The sequence below is a fragment of the Rhynchophorus ferrugineus genome, unplaced genomic scaffold (assembly GCF_030347505.1).
Source record: "Rhynchophorus ferrugineus isolate W39M unplaced genomic scaffold, kcgeb_rfMv2 rfM8, whole genome shotgun sequence".
Classification (NCBI taxonomy): domain Eukaryota; kingdom Metazoa; phylum Arthropoda; class Insecta; order Coleoptera; family Curculionidae; genus Rhynchophorus; species Rhynchophorus ferrugineus.
In genome coordinates this window covers 29,645,588-29,665,184 of record NW_027472587.1, presented here as the reverse complement: position 1 = coordinate 29,665,184, position 19,597 = coordinate 29,645,588, and the positions used below count along the sequence as shown (strand labels likewise).

The 19,597-nt window shown below is 35.1% G+C and overlaps 1 protein-coding gene across 2 annotated transcripts; it reads left to right on the top strand.

Moving 5' to 3' along the window:
• The first annotated feature begins 72 nt into the window (after positions 1–72).
• Positions 73–19,330, top strand: LOC143200695 (cilia- and flagella-associated protein 36). 2 transcript variants are annotated; one of them, XM_076411296.1, is made up of 7 exons: positions 73–271; positions 335–399; positions 612–716; positions 845–1,101; positions 1,158–1,255; positions 12,149–12,279; positions 18,809–18,941. In XM_076411296.1, exons 1-7 carry the CDS (start codon positions 163–165, stop codon positions 18,842–18,844), a joined length of 801 nt encoding a protein of 266 aa, XP_076267411.1. In that variant the 5' UTR covers positions 73–162; the 3' UTR covers positions 18,845–18,941. The 2 variants fall into 2 exon arrangements, with proteins under 2 accessions (XP_076267411.1, XP_076267410.1); XM_076411295.1 differs by having other exon boundaries at positions 77–271; positions 18,930–19,330.
• Positions 19,331–19,597: the final 267 nt, after the last annotated feature.

The following is a 19,597-nucleotide window of genomic DNA, read 5'->3' as shown; positions in this document are numbered from 1 at the left end:
CCGTTAGTATCTTTATGTAAAAAGACATAGAATCTAATTAATAGAAAAATGTTTGCCATAGCAACCAATTTATTGAAATACACACAAATACACGATTGAGTTTAACAGATACATAGCAAACGCGTTTGTCAGCCTTAGAAATTTTAAATTATTTCTTGTACAATGGCAGCAGAAGATGATAATGACTGGGTTTTCGATTCACTGGTTTGTTTTCTAAATGGGCCTATATGGAATGCACCACTGCAAAGTTTCATTGAAGAAAAGTCACTAAGTATGCGAAATAAACATAAATATGTTACCATGGCATTCTTGATTGGGTGATTTTGTCTTTCAGTTTTTGAGCCGAGCGTCATACATCATGATGATTACAATGCCGTGTTCGAGGAATTCAAGAACCTGGTATTATAAATAAGATAATGATGCCCGATTATCAGCATTATTGTGAACGTTAATCATACACTTTTTATATCAATGACATTGACGTTAGAACTTGTTTTTTTTTTGTTTAATAAGTGTCAAAGAACTAACTTAAACGTGGCCTACTTGTTTATTTTATGAATTTATTTATAATGTAATATCATGAAGTAATTAAATATTCGTAATAATTTCAGGTTGACTTCATGCTAGGCAATTTTATGGAGGATATAGGGATATCATCGCAGCAATTCCACGAAGCTTGTAGCGAAGGAAAAAAACATCACTTATCATTTGATAACGTGCGTATTGTTTGGGCGCTGTGCAAATGTTAAACAAACAAATATCACAAATAATGTGATTATAAGATATTATTAATACTTAGTATATGTTATTTGATATCAAAATTTAGACAATATTTATTTTGCAGACATTATTTGAACAAATATGGGCGGCCAACGATTTCGACATGTTCATCAGGATGATGACGCAGAAAAACGTGGAGCTACAACTGCAAGCCCTGGAGCTCATCGAGAAAAAGTACGGGATTACCCCACAGTCATTCGTGCCCAAAGCGAAAAGCGACCAGCAAGAAGAGGAAGCTACCCATTCGGTTAGAATAGTACCAATAACTATAGAAACCAATGAATCGAAACTGGAGAAACAGGTTTTGGAAGAAGCCGCCAAGTATTGTTACCTAGCGCGATTGAAACTCCCGGTTTGATCGATATTCTCCGTTCCAGGAAGTTTTCTGTGGACGAACCAGTCGCGTCAACATCGGAGCTCGAAAACTTGATGGAACAAAAACCCATACTGGAGCAGAAACTAAAGGAATCGATCAGTAAGTCAACTCGCATCTTAAATAATCCACGATGCACGAACATTTATTATTAGTAGACAATTGAACAAATGACATCGAAATTCTCATCAGTGCCATCTAATATATTGGTCATCGTTTTATGTTGTCCTAAATCTTTTTTTATTAATCTCCTAGAACGTCAACAATCTGCCTCTGAGCAATAATTATTACTATATGATTTTATTTCTATAATATAACTGTACCTACTGTACAACTTATAATCTAAATCTTATTCTAGATACTATTCTAATTTATTTTAAAGTCTATCCTAACTTATTCTAAAAACTATTATTATAGCTTATTCTAGAGATTATTAAATCTCACTCTATGTGTCTATTAATCAGTTCGTAGGGTAGGTTGCATTTGAGCCTACGCACTTCACTGTCATCGCGCACATTTAACTATTTGGTGAGTGCATTGGGATGCACTAATAGTCTTTCAGAGTACTTCGCCCTAACACTCCGAATCACACTCGTTATGGGTTCTATGGGGATATCGCGCTGAATCAGTTTGTTGGACACGTAATATGGGGCATCGACGATGACTCGCAACACTTTATTCTGGAACCTCTGGAGGATATCTATGTTAGATTTGCTAGTAGTATCCCATAGTTCAATACCATAGGTCCAAATGGGCCTAGTGTATTGACTAATATAAAAAACCTTGTTAACTAATGATAATTTAGATTTACGCCCTATCAGCCAGTACATTTAGTTTAGTTTAACCCCAAGCTGATTTTAGTTACTATATATTTTTCCATATCAAACGTCGATGGAAATGCTTTCCCAGATATTTAACGTTGTCTGCTTGCGGAAGTTCATGATTATTCAATTTTACTGAGGGACATGTTCTTCTAGAAAGGGTGAATGTCGCATGGGTAGATTTTGTCTCATTTGCTTTGATACGCCACGTTTTCAACCACACTTCGACTTTGTTAAGATGAAGTTGGAGGTTTCTTGTGGCTGATATTATATCCTCGTGTGATGATAGAACCGCTGTATCGTCAGCATATGTTGCAACAGTAGTGTTTTTTGAGGTCGGTAGATCAGCTGTATACAAGGGGATATAATAATGGGTCACAAACACTGCTCTGCGGAACACCCGAATATATTGGGTGTAGGTCAGTGTATTCGTCATCCTGTTTGGCAATAAAATGTCTATCTGTGAGGTACGATTGCAGCAGCTGAAAGTGCGTATGTGGCAAAAGTTTTTTTAATTTAACGTGAAGTCCAGTCACGAAAAAAATATTTTTTATCGTTTAAATTTTTGTTAATTTGGTTGACTATTATTTATTATGGAAGCCGGAAGAAGGAAATTGATCCTAAACCTTAACGATTACATGTTTCTGCCTCTATAATAGACGGGGTTCACATGATGGAAAGTCTGGTGAATAGTCGCGTTCGTTTCGTTCGTTCGTTTTTGTTTTGTTTTGTTATTCTTTGGTGTTGTCTGATTCTACTTGTCCATATTTTACGTCATTTCAACATGTTATTGTTAGGTATCAACACTAATACGACATATGGATGTCGGTTGCGGAGAAAATATCTAAAAATAAAAAAATATATTATTGTCCTAAAAAAGAGCGATATTTTTAAAGATTTATAAAAAAAATAAAGTCAAATGCAGTAATCCCTCGTTACACGCGGTTTCGCTTAACCGCGCTTTTGCTTTTCAGGTATAAGCTAGCGAAGGCCCGATTAACTCTCTTGTTTTCTTGTTACGCCTTATGTGATTTTATGGTGAAGCCAATGCTTGTTCACGCATCATTACATCCATGGCCCTTGAAAAATAGAAATATGGACTGTCCGCCTGTGTTTTGGAACGCAAATCCTAATGCGTGGGTTACGATGACGCTATCTACAGACCGGTTTACAATTGTTTTGTGCCAAGTGTTAAACAGTATTTGGCCTCAAAGTCACTACCGTTTAAGGTACTTCTGCTTATTGACAAGGCGCTCAGACGTGCGGAGACCTCAAATTTAATCGAACCCAATATGAAAATACAATTTTTACCGCCTAACGCAACTTCACTTCGTTAATCATTAGATCAAGGTCTAATAGCAGCATTTAGTCGATAATATCTAAGGTGTACTTTTAGTCGCATCTTAAAATGCATGGAAGTAGATCTTTCGTTGTCTGTGGCCGAAAGTTGGAAACACTTTAATATGCTCATTGCATAACCATTATTAAAGATTCAGTGGGTAACTTAAGACAATTAACTGTAAATACATACTGGAAAAACCTAGTGGCGGAAGTTATATTACCGGACAAAGAAGCCGAAGTTACTAACATTTTACAAGTTATTCATTAAATACGTGAAGAAGGTTTTGAAAATCTTCACAGATCTCAACAGATGTTGAAGAAGTTTTAGCCGCTAATGACAATGAACTCACAGAAGAGGAACTCGTTGAGATTTTGCAGAGCAACACAAATGATGAATCAAATGATGAGATGATACTACTCACGAATTAGCTGGAAAATAAACTACGTCTTTAACTTTAGACAATAGTTTTGAACCTGGATCCTTCACTGGAACTAAGTATGGAGTTTAGTAATGGTCTAGAGGGTTTACTACAACCATATAAAGAAGTACAGAAAGGCATTAAGAAAATAATGAAACAGCCAACAATCTTTTCATTTTTTTTTAAATAAACTTTGTTTTTATTAAAAACAAATGTATATTTTCTATGTTCATATAACTTTGTGACTGTGACTGGTGTTTTTTTGTTAGTTTATGTTTTTATAAGCAAATATTATATAAGTGAAAATAATTTTTATATTTACGTGCATAACAGGTCAATTGAAAAGTCCCCAGTCTGACACATAGATGGCGCTACTAGAATTAAATCCATATGTTTCTTAGTTAGCCCTAACCCTCAAAAGAGACGTGTATAAACTTGACAGCTGTCGGATCACTAGTTTGTAAATTATAGCATTTTGAGTGAAGCAACTTTTGTTATTGTGAAAAAAACGGATAAAAAGGAATTTCGCGTGTTGATAAAACATTGCTTTTTGAAGAGAAAAAATACAGTTGAAGCAAAAACTTGGCTTGATGCGGAGTTTCCGGACACTGCCCCAGGGAAATTAACCATCAAGAATTGGTATGCTAAGTTTAGACGTGGTGAAATGAGCACCGAAGGCGGTGAACGCAGTGGACGCCCAAAAGAGGTTGTTAACGACGAAAACATTAAAAAATCCACAAAATGATTTTGAATGACCGTAAATTGAAATTGAACGAAATGCAGACACTATAAAGATATCACCTGAACGTATACATCATATCATTCACGAATATTCCTGTACTCATATCTCAAAAGAATGCTCGCTAGAAAGAAATTTTCGTCGAATGAAGGGTGATAGTCGAAACTGAGGCCTATTTTGATGCAAAGGACAAATCGTACTACAAAAATAGTGGAGGGTCGGTATAATCATTGTATCAGCCTTGAAGGGAATTATGTTGAATAAAAAAAAACTAATTTTGCCAAAAGAATGTGTTTTACTATGGTAGGCCGGGGACTTTTCAATTGACCTGTTATATACATAGATTTTCCTTCATTAATGAATAGACAAATAAATTCGACTATGCATCTAACAAATTACATTACCCGCTGCCATCTTACCGGAGCGTAACCCCCGGGAATAACGAGTGATTATATGATTACATATTGGAAGCAGTCATAAACCTTTAAAATCAAATCCCAAAGATTTAATTCAAAAAACAACTAACGGATATCGAGTTAAAGCAGCTGCAGAAGTCCAAGTACTTCGGATCAGTAATACAGGAAAAGAGAGGGGTATATAATACTGAAGTAATAAGCCAAATTGGCCAAGCTGCAGGAGCTTTTGCTTCCCTCAGATGATATGTGTGAAAAAGGTGAAAGAAAGTAATTGTTAACGTTATTGAAAAATCCCATTTTGTATAACTTAAAAGAACGAATTCTCACGTGATATGTACCACAAATATATTTAGTTCGCATGAAAAATCTGAGATCTTGAGATATCACATATATTTAACCTAACTAAACATCAATAAAATAATCACAGGTTCAAAGAGACAAATTTAATAAAATCACCTAAAGTGTTTGGAAATAGAGATGGGGAAATATGTCTCTATTTATTTCAGCGGACAGTTTAAGCAAATTATTAAATTATTAAGCTCTGTTTTAGTTGTGATGCAGTGACAGTAAAATGCTTCGAATGGTAATTCTGCAAATGATCTGATCCGAGAAGATTAATATATTTCAGTTGCCATTTTTTTACGAAAGCTATGGAGCGCTATTTCTACAAAACGAACCCTGTTGAGATGTGGAGAGAAAACAAGGTTGTAAATTAAATACAATTTATTTTCTTCTCTTCTTTGTGTAAATTAATACCCAAAGAAGAGTTGTTTTATTTAATTTAATAATAAAAATTATATATATAAGGTGGGGCAGAAGTTCCGCTACCATTTTGATTGCGCGCCATCGTGTTTATGTGACATTTAGCACAGTTTCGCTTTAACCATTGTGTTGTGTAGACGTCCAAATTTATTATGGATATACGCCACAAGAACAAGCAGAAATAGCGACAATATTTATTGAAAATAATCGTTCCATTATTGCCACTCAGCGGAAATTGCGTCAATGGTAGTCGGTCTTTTGCCCCACGACTACTATATTTGTATACACTTAAAGATACTAATCAGTACGTTATGGTGAAAAGAATTATGAATTAGATGGGAACGATTGACTTACTAAATTGTATGCGTGGTTTTGGATAACACTGACATATAGGAATTCTATTGTTTTTGATTCTTGATTAATTCCCGATACTTCTTTTGTTCTTCGACATTCTACTGCTTCTGGTTGAATTCTTTCCTGTCAATTCTTTTAGTAATTTTTGTACATTTTCTTATCAATTCTTTCTTCTTAATTCTGTCTAATTCTGATGATCTTCTTAGTTGCAAATCTTCAGCCAATTCTTCATTTACTACATTTTCTTATCAAAAATATATTAACAATTCATTTATTAATGCTTTCTTCAATACTGTTAACAATTCTGCTTCTCGTTTTTCTTTTTCTTTTTTTTTTGGCCTGATTTACCAGCTGAAAAGGTTTCCTTGCTGATGCTAACTCAATTTATAAGAGAGGATTGCCCGTGAAGGCGCTTTATTTGGGGTATAAGAACCTTTGGCGGCTTAAAGAACCGCTTTTTGGGGGGATAGTCTTCGGGGTTACCTGATTGGGAGCGCCTCTGACAGGGATCTGATGTGAGAACTGTTGGAGAGAGCCGAGATTGCATGGAATTTCTTGTATAAGGAGAAAACGAACCGTCTTATTTCTAGTGTGTCAGTTTCCCGATGAATTTCGGTATTTCTGACAAACCATGGCGCGTTCAGAGTTTGCCTGAGAAATTTATTTTGCATTACCTGAAGTGTTAGATCCATATAACATGACGGGTCTGACAAGCAGCTTGTAAAGCATAACTTTAATCATCGGAGACAATTTACTTTTTCTGCAGATGAGAGGGTTAAGCACTGTGGCGACACCGTAGTCTTTGGAGATTGCTTTATTTATTTGTGTTGACCATAGGAATCTACGGTCAAAGATGAGGCCGAGATGTGTGGCTTTTCGTCGCCACGGGATTGAGACTTTTTCCATTCTCAGCTGAAGCGCGGATGTCTCTCTGATTGTGAAAGATTATGGCCTGGGTTTTTTTGGGGGCTGAATTGCAACCTCCTGAAATTTAACCATTGGACCGTGGCATTTAATTGAATTTGAAGTTTTCTCTGAGCGGCATCTACAGAAGGAAAACTGGTGAAGAAAGCTGTGTCATCCGCGTATTGGGCGGTTTCAACATCATGCTTCATTGGAATGTCTGTCACTGGAAGAGGTTGAATAATGCTGGGGCTAATGGGGAACCTTGGGGGACTCCTGTTTTGACTGATTTAGAACTGGAGAGTGTATTACCGATCTTTACTTGAAAGGACCTCTCCTGCAAAAAGGAACGCAGTAAAATTACCAGGTCTTCGGGTAAACCTGCTTCGATGGCTTTGTATATTAGGCCGTCGTGTCAAACTTTATCGAACGATTTTGTTGGGTCTAAAAAGACCGCGCAAAGCTTGTGCTTTTTCTTCATGGCGAAGTGAATTTCTGCAACCAATCTAGTGGTCACATCAGCACATGAATGTTTGGCTCTGAACAACTCGTTGACGATATCCATATTTTATAGTCTACGGTCCTCCCTCGGGTTCTTGGTGGTAGTGGACAAACCCTTTTCTGTACCCCGGCTCGTTCACAATCTCGGGGTGGGAAAGACTCTTCCAGCTAGGAACTCCTCAAGCCGATAGAACACGTGCGTTTCGGACTCTTAAGGAATTCTCGAAAATTCCACGATCTCGGGCCTTCTTGATGTTTATGATTATAAGGAGTTCCCTACCAGATCTAACTTCTAACACGCTTCATCTAGCCTCGATACTTGAACCCCTAGTTTTCCGAAACATTGGACAACGAGCTGATGGTATATCCTTTTTGTTGGACACGCGTGTTCTGTTTTTGGTTGGCTTAATTTCACCAGACATTCGATACAATGCAATATTTACGTTGTCTCAAGTCATAATTCTTTTACCATGTCACAAATATTACGAAAAACAGTTAAATGGTTTATTAAATTAGACTCCTAAACTATGCAAAAGAAAAAATATTACAATGTTCGTAAACTTAAATTTAAACGATTTCATTAAATATAAATAACTATAATTGCGTTGCAACAGTTACTATTCTTCTGTTGTACTTGCATCAGTACACAAGCAAAACGAGTGGGGTGTAAATAAGTGTATTTTCCAAAAAAATCCAAATATCGAAATAATATTTACTTAAAACAATTTTTTCAATTTTGCTATACACTAGTTGAATTATAATTATAATTTAATTAATAAAATATACAATTTCAATTCCCTTTGCCGATTTTTGATCCACAGTTTCAACACGTGTGCTCTGTTATGCAATTAGTGCAAAACACTTCACCTAAATATCTTGGAAAAACAACGAAAATTTATCAAAATTAAGCAAACTAATCTTAAATTACATACCAATATGACAAATTACAAAAAATTCACATGACGTGCTTATAACTTAATCTAGAGATAAAAAATTACATAAATTAAAAATGACAGTACGAGGTTCTAAAAACCTAAAATACACCGCGGCACAAAAATATGACATATGTTATAATTCTTTATATTATTTTAACATTTCTTTAATTTGTATTTCTCCGTTTATTATTATGAGGTGTTATATGTACAATACCTTTGATAATAGTAGAAAAATATGTATTTCTTGTTGATGTAATGGAACACTGTTTATTTTTATAAAATTTACTTATACAATCATATATTCTGTCAAAATTATTCAAACTTTCCGTCAATTAAAACTGCGAATACATGTCATAGATGACGTTGAATATTGCAGTTTGTAAAAATGTAAAATTCCTTTTAAACACGGATCAGAATATGTAACCGAATTTACCTATAAAATTCAATTTTGGGTTGGTACTAGTGGACCGTGTTGCCAAATGTCTGTAAATTTCTTTAAAACATCAGTGATAATAATTAGACGTTATTAAACGACAAACGTTGCAAACCAAAATTCTAAGTTGATGCGACAACATTGCAACATGCTGAAACATGTTGAGTTGCTGAAAATGTTGCAGAATATTTGCGGTGACTGTAATTTATTAAAATATATCACATGCATATGAGTGCTACGATACATTCAAAACAAAGAATGTAAAATTTGCTGGAATATTTTCTACCTTTGTCTCCTGTGTCGATCATCAAAGTCTTCAACTGATGCTAACATTGCCGAAGTGAAGGAAATGGTGAGTACAACTGGTCATATTTGTGGAACGAAAATTCTTACAAGCGATAGAACTTCTGATCATAAAGTCCACAACCACTTCAAAAGTGACCAACTTAGAAAATACCAGAAGACATCTGCCAGCTAAAAAATTATGTTATATGGACCACTTTCTGATATTTTTTTGACAAAATACATCTTCTATAGTCCTTTCAATAAAACAGCCAAAATAAGTCACAAATGACGTAAAATATAATGACAATTGCAGTGTGTAAAAATATAAAAACCGTTTTAAACTCGTAGGAGAACTTCCCGTCTCATTTTATCGCAATTATTAAGAAATAGATTAAACACTGTCTGATGTGTCGCAATATGTAACCGATTGAGCCTATCAAATTCAATTTGAGTTGATAATGAAGTGCCACGTTGCCAAATGTTTTCAAAATTATTCAAAACATTGGGGATAATAATTAGCATTGGCCCTTTTATTGGATAGACTATATCTCTGTTACTGTAACTGCATCATTATGTGCATACCATTAAGGAAATTTGTTCCATTCGTTCTGAATTACTTATATTAAGTTGTAACATTATGGCAGAGCATATTTACCGTATCGTTCCATTACTGCCACAACGGAAATTGCGTCAAAAATATCCTAATCGTCCAATGCCTCACAAAACCACAATTTATAGTTTACATGCGAATTTTCGACAGTACGGTACGACAGCAGACAGGCCTCGTTCTGGAAGACAACAGACGTCTCGTAACGCTGAAAATGTGGCTCTGGTGCGCGATAGTGTTGCAGAGTCTTCAGAAACATCAATTCGGAGACGTGGTTCTCAGTTACACATTTCTGCACGCAGTTTAAGGCGAATTTTGAAAACTGATTTGAAAATGTTCCCGTACAAAATTCAATTAGTCCAAAAATTGCTACCGAGAGATCCTTATCAATGGGTTGAGTACATAAGCGATGAAGCCCATTTTCTTCTCAGTGGCCACGTCAATAAAGAGAACAATCAGTTTTGGGGAAAACAGAATCTTCAATGAATTTTTTTTTGGCTTAAAACCAGCCGGTGAAATGCATGACGCATACCTGGTCGCGGAGACTTGCCCTGGAGTGACAAGTTGGACCGGGTTATGTGGGACTGCCTCTGGTCTTACCAATACACTAAACCGAAACCGTCTCACAGTTGACCCTGTGGGTCGCTACTGCTACCGCATTAAATTTGGGGATATGGCACCCGCCGATCGGGCAACCGTCATTGGGCACGAGGACCCGGCGAAATAAAAGATAGTGAAACAAACTATTGATTCGCGAACTTGGGTTAATATACGACTAGATACTGTCGAATGGGGGTAAAAGTTATGACTGCAGCGACGGATAGGGTCGTTTCAGCCTGGAAAGAGGGAGCAAAGTCCCAGCATATTGACCAGCTCGCGAACAAGCGTGTTTTCAGAAGTACTTGAGCTGAGTTACTGTTCGTAGAATGATTGAGATATGAAGTGCTTGATTTCTGGAGTGCCAGTTTCCCTATGAATTTGATTATTTCTGACAAACCACGGAGCCTAAGATTCTCCTGAGGAGCATATATTGGAAAACTTGAAGCCGTTTCATATGGTTGGATGTAACAAACTTGAAGTAGACATTAGATCCGTAAAAGAGTACGAACCGAATTAACATCTTATAAAATAAGCATTTGATGGAGAAGGGAAGTCTGTTAGAAGGGCAGATCAGAGAAGATAGAAGGTTTGCTATCCTCGAACCTTTCTAGATTTGGCATGCAAATCGAATTGGAATGCCAATCGAACCGCCGGTTGAAGTGCAGACCTAGGTACGTGACGTTATCCAGCCATGGAATTGTTGCAGTGTCGATCTTAAGTTGCGAGATGACCAGTGCGTAATGCTTCTTATGGAAAATAATGGCCTGGGTTTTCAGAGAGTTGATTTGCAACCTCCAGAATTTGAACCACTTGACCGCATGATCGAGCTACTTCTGTAAACGCTGAAATAAATTAAATAAAGCTGGGGACAGCGGGACAATTAATTCATGAAACATCATTGCATCCACTAAAAACAACTGTATGGTGTGGTATTCATACTGAAAACATCATTGGCCCTATTTTTTTGAACATGACCAAGGTGTTGCTGTTACTGTTATTGCTGAACGGTACCAAGACATGATTCGAAATTTTCTTGTGCCTGAAATAGAAGAGCAGGGACTAGAAGAGATGTGATTTCAGCAAGATGGGGCCACAGCACACTCAGCTCGTTCAACAATTCAATTATTGAATGATGTTTTTCCACGAAGACTAATTTCGCGACGTGGCGATTTAGCATGGACTTTTCCTTGTGGGGTTTTCTAAAATCAAAATTTTATGTGAATAAGCATCAAACGATGCATCATCTTAAAGAATATTCGTCACGAAATTGCAGAAATTCAGCCTCAGATGTTGCAGGATGTGATGAAAAATACCTTAAAAAGAGCCGAAAGTTGCATAGCGAATCGCGGTCACCATTTAGCCGATATCATTTTTCAAACTTAACGGAAAAAAAAACATGTAAGACCAAATAAACTTTCTATGAAAGTCAAACTTACTTATCTTTTCTTTGAGAAAAGTTACGTTGAATTTAGCACATTTTTACTCTATTATGTTGATTCAATTTTATTTAATTATATATATTTTATTAATTAGTTCTGTGTAGTAAAAACCCAAATATTTCATTCGTCCACGTAGAAACAGGGAAAGTATTTCAAAAGAAATTATTACTCCGAACTAGCTTTTGTTTAATACTGCATAAGTTTACGTTGGTGATTGAACCTGAAGTTTTTTCGCAAATGTTTGCCTTCAAATGGTCCAAAATGCTCCAACAATAAGAGGTGTTTATTATTTTACTTTCTTTAACTGTCCACTAGCCGAAGATTCAGTAGTGGTTCTAGTGGTAGACATAAGTCTCATCCATGAAAATGAGCGAATTTCTTTTAATCATTTTTAGTTATACTCTTCTAATGTTAATGTTAGTGATATAAGAATATTTCAGTGATTTCAACTAAAAATGAAGATAAAGATGCCGGCAAAGAAACTGTGACTTCACGGGAAGAAAAGGAAGAAGTAGCAATTGTTGACGACTCCAAAAAAGAAACCATCATCAACGTCCGCCAAACACAAGAGGTAACCTAAATTATGAGCTTTCTTCACATAGCAATACGAAATAAATGCGTATACGCCTGAGAGATCCGTGGGATAGACTACAGGGAAATGAACAATACGTAATATAAGATCGGCAGTTGAGCGCAAGCGCTCTTTTTTTATTAATTACATCTTACATTAGATATGCGCAGTACAATCTTCAATGAAACCAAATAAGCTCGTGTGGTTTGGTTCGCTTCAATCTTCTGATTTCCTGCGTATTGTCTAGTAGCTGTATATCTTCCATATTGCTGTGATTTAACAATCTTATTTCATGTTTTAATGCGAAATCTTAGATCACTTATATCTATTTGATTCCGAGATCATCACGCACCTCTTTGTTGGTTAGGTAGCGATAAGCATTGGTAATTAATCGTAGATCTTTGTTTCGGGTACGTTGGATTACTAGTTGATTTGATCTCTTAGTTCAACCCCATCTTTGCACCCCACAGGTCTAAATTGGTTTTATGATTGACTGATAAACCAAACTCTTTCATTTTAGGCCAAGTTGAGAGTATCTTCCGACTAACCAGTACAGTTGCTAGACTTTGAATCTAATCTGCTTTGCATTTTGTCTAACATGATGTTTCCACTTTAACCTACTATCGAGATATATTCCGAGATATTTGGATGATTCTGAGGAATCGGGCACCCGTCAAGTGATATAATTAGGTATTTGTCATTTCGCCGCAACGCAAAATCAACAGCTGAAATAGGTTTAACGGTTGAGAATGCTCCTTCATTCGACTCGAAGTTTTCTTTCGAAAAGATATGATTTCAGCAGTCGACAATAATTCCGCTGTGGCAATTTGCTCATTTTGTATATCAATCCCAAATGCCATACCCAGTCAAAAGCTTGAGTCGCCGAAGAATATTGCAAGGCAATATTTATTTCCTTCGAATGCCTTTTCAACAACCACTGTTACTCGGTGCACTTGGTCGATGGTCAAGTGGTGATTTCGAAATCGAAACTCCAAATCTACTATTTAAATATTAGAATTTTGATATCGCAGGTAGCAGCGAAATAGTAAGATCCAACTTCTTCTGCCGGCTTGTCAGGTTTTTTAAGCATAATTATTCGAGCAACCTTAAGAGGAATGTTTTGGGACATTTAACATCGTTCGGTCTCAAACAGGCATTGAATCGTTTTGTCAATATGATTACTGCTTTTCGTGGCAGCTCTTTTAATAACCCAGGAGAAATATCATCAATGCCAGAAGCCTTTTTAGAGATTTAATGCTACATCTGACTGATAAACAGGATTTATATCCATCGCATATTCTATATCATTTGGTTGAAATACGTTAGCTAAATGTTCTTCGAATAATTCAGCCTTTTCATCGTTACGTCGAACCCATTCATTCTGATCATTTTTAATACGCGTTACTTCTTTCGTTCTTTCTTTAATATGCCTTTTATACTGTTACGTCTTTTAAATCAACATGTTGCTTTTCTATCTAATCTACATATTTTGATTTGTCTGATTATTAATTCATTAAATATTGTTTTATGTACAGCATTTCTGGTTCTATGCCATACTTTTCCAGTTTTTCGTCTTTCTTTTATGAATTCCCTAATTTCAAGGTGACTTAAATAAAATGAATAATATTTCAATTTAGTTTGGTTATGCATAACATTTTCGTTATTTACAGGCTTGTATTTCTTTGAGAAATAAATTTAACAGTATTGTTACTTTTTGAAAATAATTCAACACAATGTGGATCAAACTTGTAACAATAACCAGGATCAAACTTGTTTGATAAAATCAAACTTGTATCAATATGTAAGATATTTATTATGTATGTAATATAAATAAACATTTTTAACTTAGTTATTGAAAACATGAATAAAAACGAAAAAAAACAAACAAAACAAGTTGTCAAATATGATACATTATGTTAAAGTATATTCATTTAATATTAATGTACTTCTTTTGTATTTGGTGTTTTTACACAACCAATATGCTCTAAATGTTCTTTGTTTATATGTTTTTTTTCTCATGTAACTTTATTTTTCATAGAAACATTTATGTACTTTTATGTTCCAGTTACATTTATGTACTTTTGATGCTCCAAATCCTTAGATACTCTTATCAAATGTATAAAACATCATATGTTTTAATAACCAGTAGGAACCATTATATAAATATTTTTTAATGTTTAATTATTACATTGTTACTAGTCGTTTCGGACTAACCTACAATTTGTCGTTAAGATGACTTAAATCTAGGTATATAACTAGGAGGACCCATCGGCCCTATCTCAGTCTCTGGTGAAATAATGTTTATACATGTCACTGCTGTATTTTTTTATTATATGCACCTTACTACACAACACTACACAAGATCAGATGGTTTGATCCTTTTGAGTCTGTGTCTTGTTCTGGTGGTATCCAAAAGCTGCAGTACTTTAATATTCTCATGAGAATTGAGTCTTTCCTCATGTCCCCTTCAATTCTCTTGATTTCTTGAATGACTGTGGGTATCTGAAGGTCCCGATGTAGGTAATCAGTCCTACAGTATTTGGGTGCGCCCACAATACCTTACAGGACATTGTTCTGAAAAATTTGTATTTTGTTTATGTTACTCTTTGCAGAACATCCCCATAATTGAACTCTGTGTGTCCATATGGGTTTCAGTATTTGCTTATATAAAAGCAGTTTATTATGTACTGATAATTGTGATTTTCTTCCAATTAGCCAGGACATTTTCTTATATTTCAATTCCAGTTATTTTCTTTTCTTCTTTATATGTTCCTTCCAGCGAAGTTTTGCATCAAGATTCATTCCGAGATATTTAGCGTTGTTGCTATATGGAATGATAGCATTATTTAATGTTGCTGCACATGCACAGGTTTACTTTCATTAATTTTTATTTTCCAAGCTTGTGTCTATTACTGTCACTTGCCTGTTCACTATTACTGCTTCTTCACTATTGTCCCCGACAGCTATAATCGCAGTATCATGAGCAAATGTAGCCATCGTAATATTCTCCATTTGTTTGTATCATAAGTGTAGAGTAGATAAAGCATTGGCCCCATTACACTTCCTTGTGGTACACCTGCTATAGCTTCTTTTATCGTAGAATAAGCTTCATCTTGTTTGACTCTAAATATTCTGGTTGTAATGAACGATTTTAATAGTTCGGTGTGTTGTTTTGGTAACATTTTCTGTAGTTTATGAATAAAGCCTTCATGCCAAACCTTATCGGAGGCTTGTATATAAATATTGACATTACATAAATGACACAAATTTAACATTTTATTTAAATACCAGATAAAACAGTTGGATAACTATTTACATTTTATAATGTGAACGTATATTACGTATCTACTAATTATATAAAAATTATAATGCTTATGTTTAATTTTAGTTGGAATTAATTTTGTTCCAGAAACATGTAGTATACTAACAGAAACTTACTGGGATTAATATATATTCATACACTGAATTTGTCATTTCAGCTTCACTATATTTTTTTATTTCCTCTATCACCAATAATAATCACCTAATATTTTGTTATTTTTATTATTTTCAAATTTTCATGAGACACACGTCCTGAGTAAAATATAACCAAATGTACATTATCATAATGTGCATGCGCAAAACAAACTAATCATCACTACATAGTATAAAACAAAGTCGCCTTTTCTGTCCCTATATCCCTATGTGCGCTTAAATCTTTAAAACTACGCAACGGATTTTGATGCGGTTTTTCAATAGATAGAGTGATTCAAGAGGAAGGTTTATATGTATAATACATGCATAATATACTAAGGCAACATTGCTAATTTTAGAGGTTTCTAACGTGATGTCGTAAATTAACCTATTTTTTTAGGCTTATTTAGCAATTAGCAAAAACGCTGCCTAACCCTATGAGTTAGATCAAATTAATGTACTACAGTATTGTACACCATAAAAAGGTCTACAAAAAAGTCCGCGATGGTATATGTTTATCTTTTAGGGATAACCCACATTAACCATTTTTATTGTTTAGTTTTTACGTGAGAAAATGGCTTATTTACGAAGCTATTTTAAGCAATACGGCATTAATCCTTATCGAATTAAGTACCTTAAATACAGTGTGCAATTAATATAGATCAATATGGTTCCTTACAGCATGTAAATTAAACAAATATTTTCGGAGATATTACAAATTTAAAATTTGCGTTTAAAAATGTGTAATGTAATAAAAATTGTATGAATTTAGATATTCCAAAGATAGCAGGAAATCTTCATAGTAAGTATAGGGGAAGAGGAATTGTTTTACTCCAAATTTAATGCGTGCAGGCCAAGGGCAGTAATGAATGAACCAAAAATACTGGATCGATTTTAATCATGTTTTCATTGAGTGACATAGGCATATATATTTTATGCCCGTGCAAAGTCGGAGCGGGCCGCTATGTTTTTATATACAACGTTCATATTTTTTCTGTAGTGTATTTAATTTAGTATCAGCATTGCACCCGTGCGAAGCCGGGGCGGGTCGCTAGTACACTATATCTTGTTGACTTCCCTGTAGTCTATTTACTTACATTATTTTTTTAACTTGATATTTTCCCAACAAGAGTTTAATTCTGGAGGATCACAGTATGTGCACAAGGATTTGAATTTGAAGCGTTGTCGGTTCTTTCAAATTATACGTATGTTTGAAGAATATAATATAAATAGAATAAATTCTTGAATTCACAAATTAATCTAATATTTCCTTTGAATCTAATATTTCCTTTGAGACTTAAATTAAAATTTATTGGTACATTTTTCATCTCCAATAATATAAAAAATGTAATATGAAAAGAGAAAATAAAACAGTATGTAAGATAAATATAATTCATTTACAATAGTGTGGAATTCAGTCGATTAATAGTATATTACATCACAAGGTCCGTAAGTTGAATTTTTGGCCCTGCTTTTTTGATGCCTGTCCCTGACATCAATAGACTTCTTCGGAAACGTATCTGTATTTATTATCAATCGCACTTCTGCATCAAAATTTCGTATAACATCTTCCTCGTCCGTGAATTCATTAGATGATAACGTATTGTTCATTTTTTCTCGATTATTGAATCGAGTGGCGACAAAAAACATTGATGATTATTTTTAAGGTTAGAGGTAGCAACGTTAATGACAGCGGTAAACAATTTGTTGTAGCGACAGAATAAATAGTCCCTAGTTACGAGAATAAATACGCATAAGAAATTCTTTCTTCCCGCCGTTATAGAGGGCGCGGATGTACTTCTCATAGGGAGTAAATGTTTAACTTTCTTCCCTGTGATTTGGGACGAAAGTACGTACTTTCGACCGAGGTATGAAAAAAAAGTGTTATGCCATGGGTGCCGGAAAGTCATTACCGCCTTTTTTCCGGAAATAACTACATAATTTTCAAGAAAATGGAAAAATGTATTTTTTAAATATTAGCCATTTGATTCTTTACATCTTGTCCATCTTTCAAGCAATTTATGATAGCCTTCTCAAAAAAACTGAGCAACAGTATTCATCGAGCCATTTTCTAGCCTCTTGGAAATTTGGCGAAGTGCTGCGCAAGGTCTGGAGAATACAGCGGGTGCGATAATATGTCCCAACCAAGTGCTTTCAATGCTTCCTTGACCGGTTTTGCTTTATGAGATGGTGCGGTAAAATCACTTTACCATATCTTAGGGCCCAATCTGGACGTTTTTCGATCAATGAATAGTTCAAATTGATCATTTGTTGTCGAAAGCAATCACTATTAACTGTTTCACTAGGTTTAAACAGTTCGTAATATACCAGGCCACTCTGGTCTCACCAAACATAGAGCATTGTTTTCAGACCAAAACTATTTGGTCTTGAAGTCGATCGGCCAAATTCGTCAGATGGTAACCATGATTTTTTGCGTTTCGGCTTTTCAAAATAAATCCACTTTCCATCACCCGTCCTTATTCGATGCAAAAATGACTACCGAAACAGCATTTCACGGATTTTTCGACTTTCCATCATCATATGTGTCATTCAGTTGATGTGGCTCCCATCTTCCGTTTGGGTCTTCATCCATAACTCTTGCATAATAACGTTCTTTATCTTGCACATCGAAATCACTATTGAATTACCGAAACCACGCCTCACATGTGTTAAAGGTTAGAGCATGTTCACCGTAAGTTTCTACCAGCAAACGATGACTTTCATCGGCTTTTTTCTTGTAATTAAATAACAAAAGTAATACGTGCCGCAAATGAACGTTTTCAGGCACGAAACTTGACATTTTCAAAGAAGTATAAATCTATGACAGTGTTATTGCCGCAAAATATAACAGATATAGCTTTGAAGCTTGATGTCAGTAGAATATTGCATACCTAAGCCCAGCAATCTCTGTTAAAAAACCGTTAATGACTTTCCGATACACCTGGTAAAAACTTATTTGCAAATATTCACAAATCCATGATTTATCAATTACTGCCTATTGCTTATAATCAAAAAATGAACTCTATAATGACAAATAAATTTTAAACAATAAAATTCATAACTTTTGCCGCTGTAGTTCGTTGGATTCTACCTCTCGATTGCTTGTAAATGACGTCACAAAATCAGGCAGAAACTACCGAAGTTTACCGAACGCCTACTATGATCCTCCAAAATTAGCCACTACTTTTACAACACAGATAGACGCGCTTGAACTGAAGAAACGTCAAGACTACCTAAGATCTCAGCGGGATAAGTTGGTGGCCTTGAAGAAGGAAGCTCGTCAAAAACAATTAACAACCGAAACAGCGAAGAAAACCAAGGAGAGGCCCAAATCGGCTCGCGCGGCCGAGGCACTCTTGACCGGAGAGAAGCCGGTCCAGGACCCCGGTCAGTTGCAGCTGAGAAAAACCCTGGCGGAAAAACTGAAAGCCGAGGTTGTGTCCAAGGAGCAAAAATAAAAATTGAAAAAATTACAATTTAATTTAAAATAAATTAAAATGGTGGCATTTAAATGTCAATTTTTGACGTAAGTGAGTTGTCAAACTTGACGTATTCCAAAAGTAAATATATCGTATGAATGTTAAATGTTAGACGTTTCGGTAAATTGTTATCGATATTTTACGATATTTAATGTTATGCAGCCATACTAAATAATCTCCTGATAACAGTGATCAACGGTATCAACCAAAAATTAACCTTAATCTTATTTAATTAGTTTTTAAGCAGTTTTTTACATATTTTAATGTAGCCCATTAGCTTGGCATATCAGTAACTACATGCTAATTATATTGGTACTATACTTATTATAACTACTATTTATCCGTATATCTCTTAGAATAAAAAATTATGGTCATATGCTTGTATT

Coding starts and splice junctions, on each gene's coding strand:
- LOC143200695 (XM_076411295.1), top strand. CDS start 163: ATGGCAGCAGAAGATGATAATGACTGGGTTTTCGATTCACTGGTTTGT. Junction 1,102..1,157: donor GTTTTGGAAGAAGCCGCCAA/GTATTGTTACCT, acceptor TCTCCGTTCCAG/GAAGTTTTCTGTGGACGAAC. Junction 1,256..12,148: donor GAAACTAAAGGAATCGATCA/GTAAGTCAACTC, acceptor AGAATATTTCAG/TGATTTCAACTAAAAATGAA.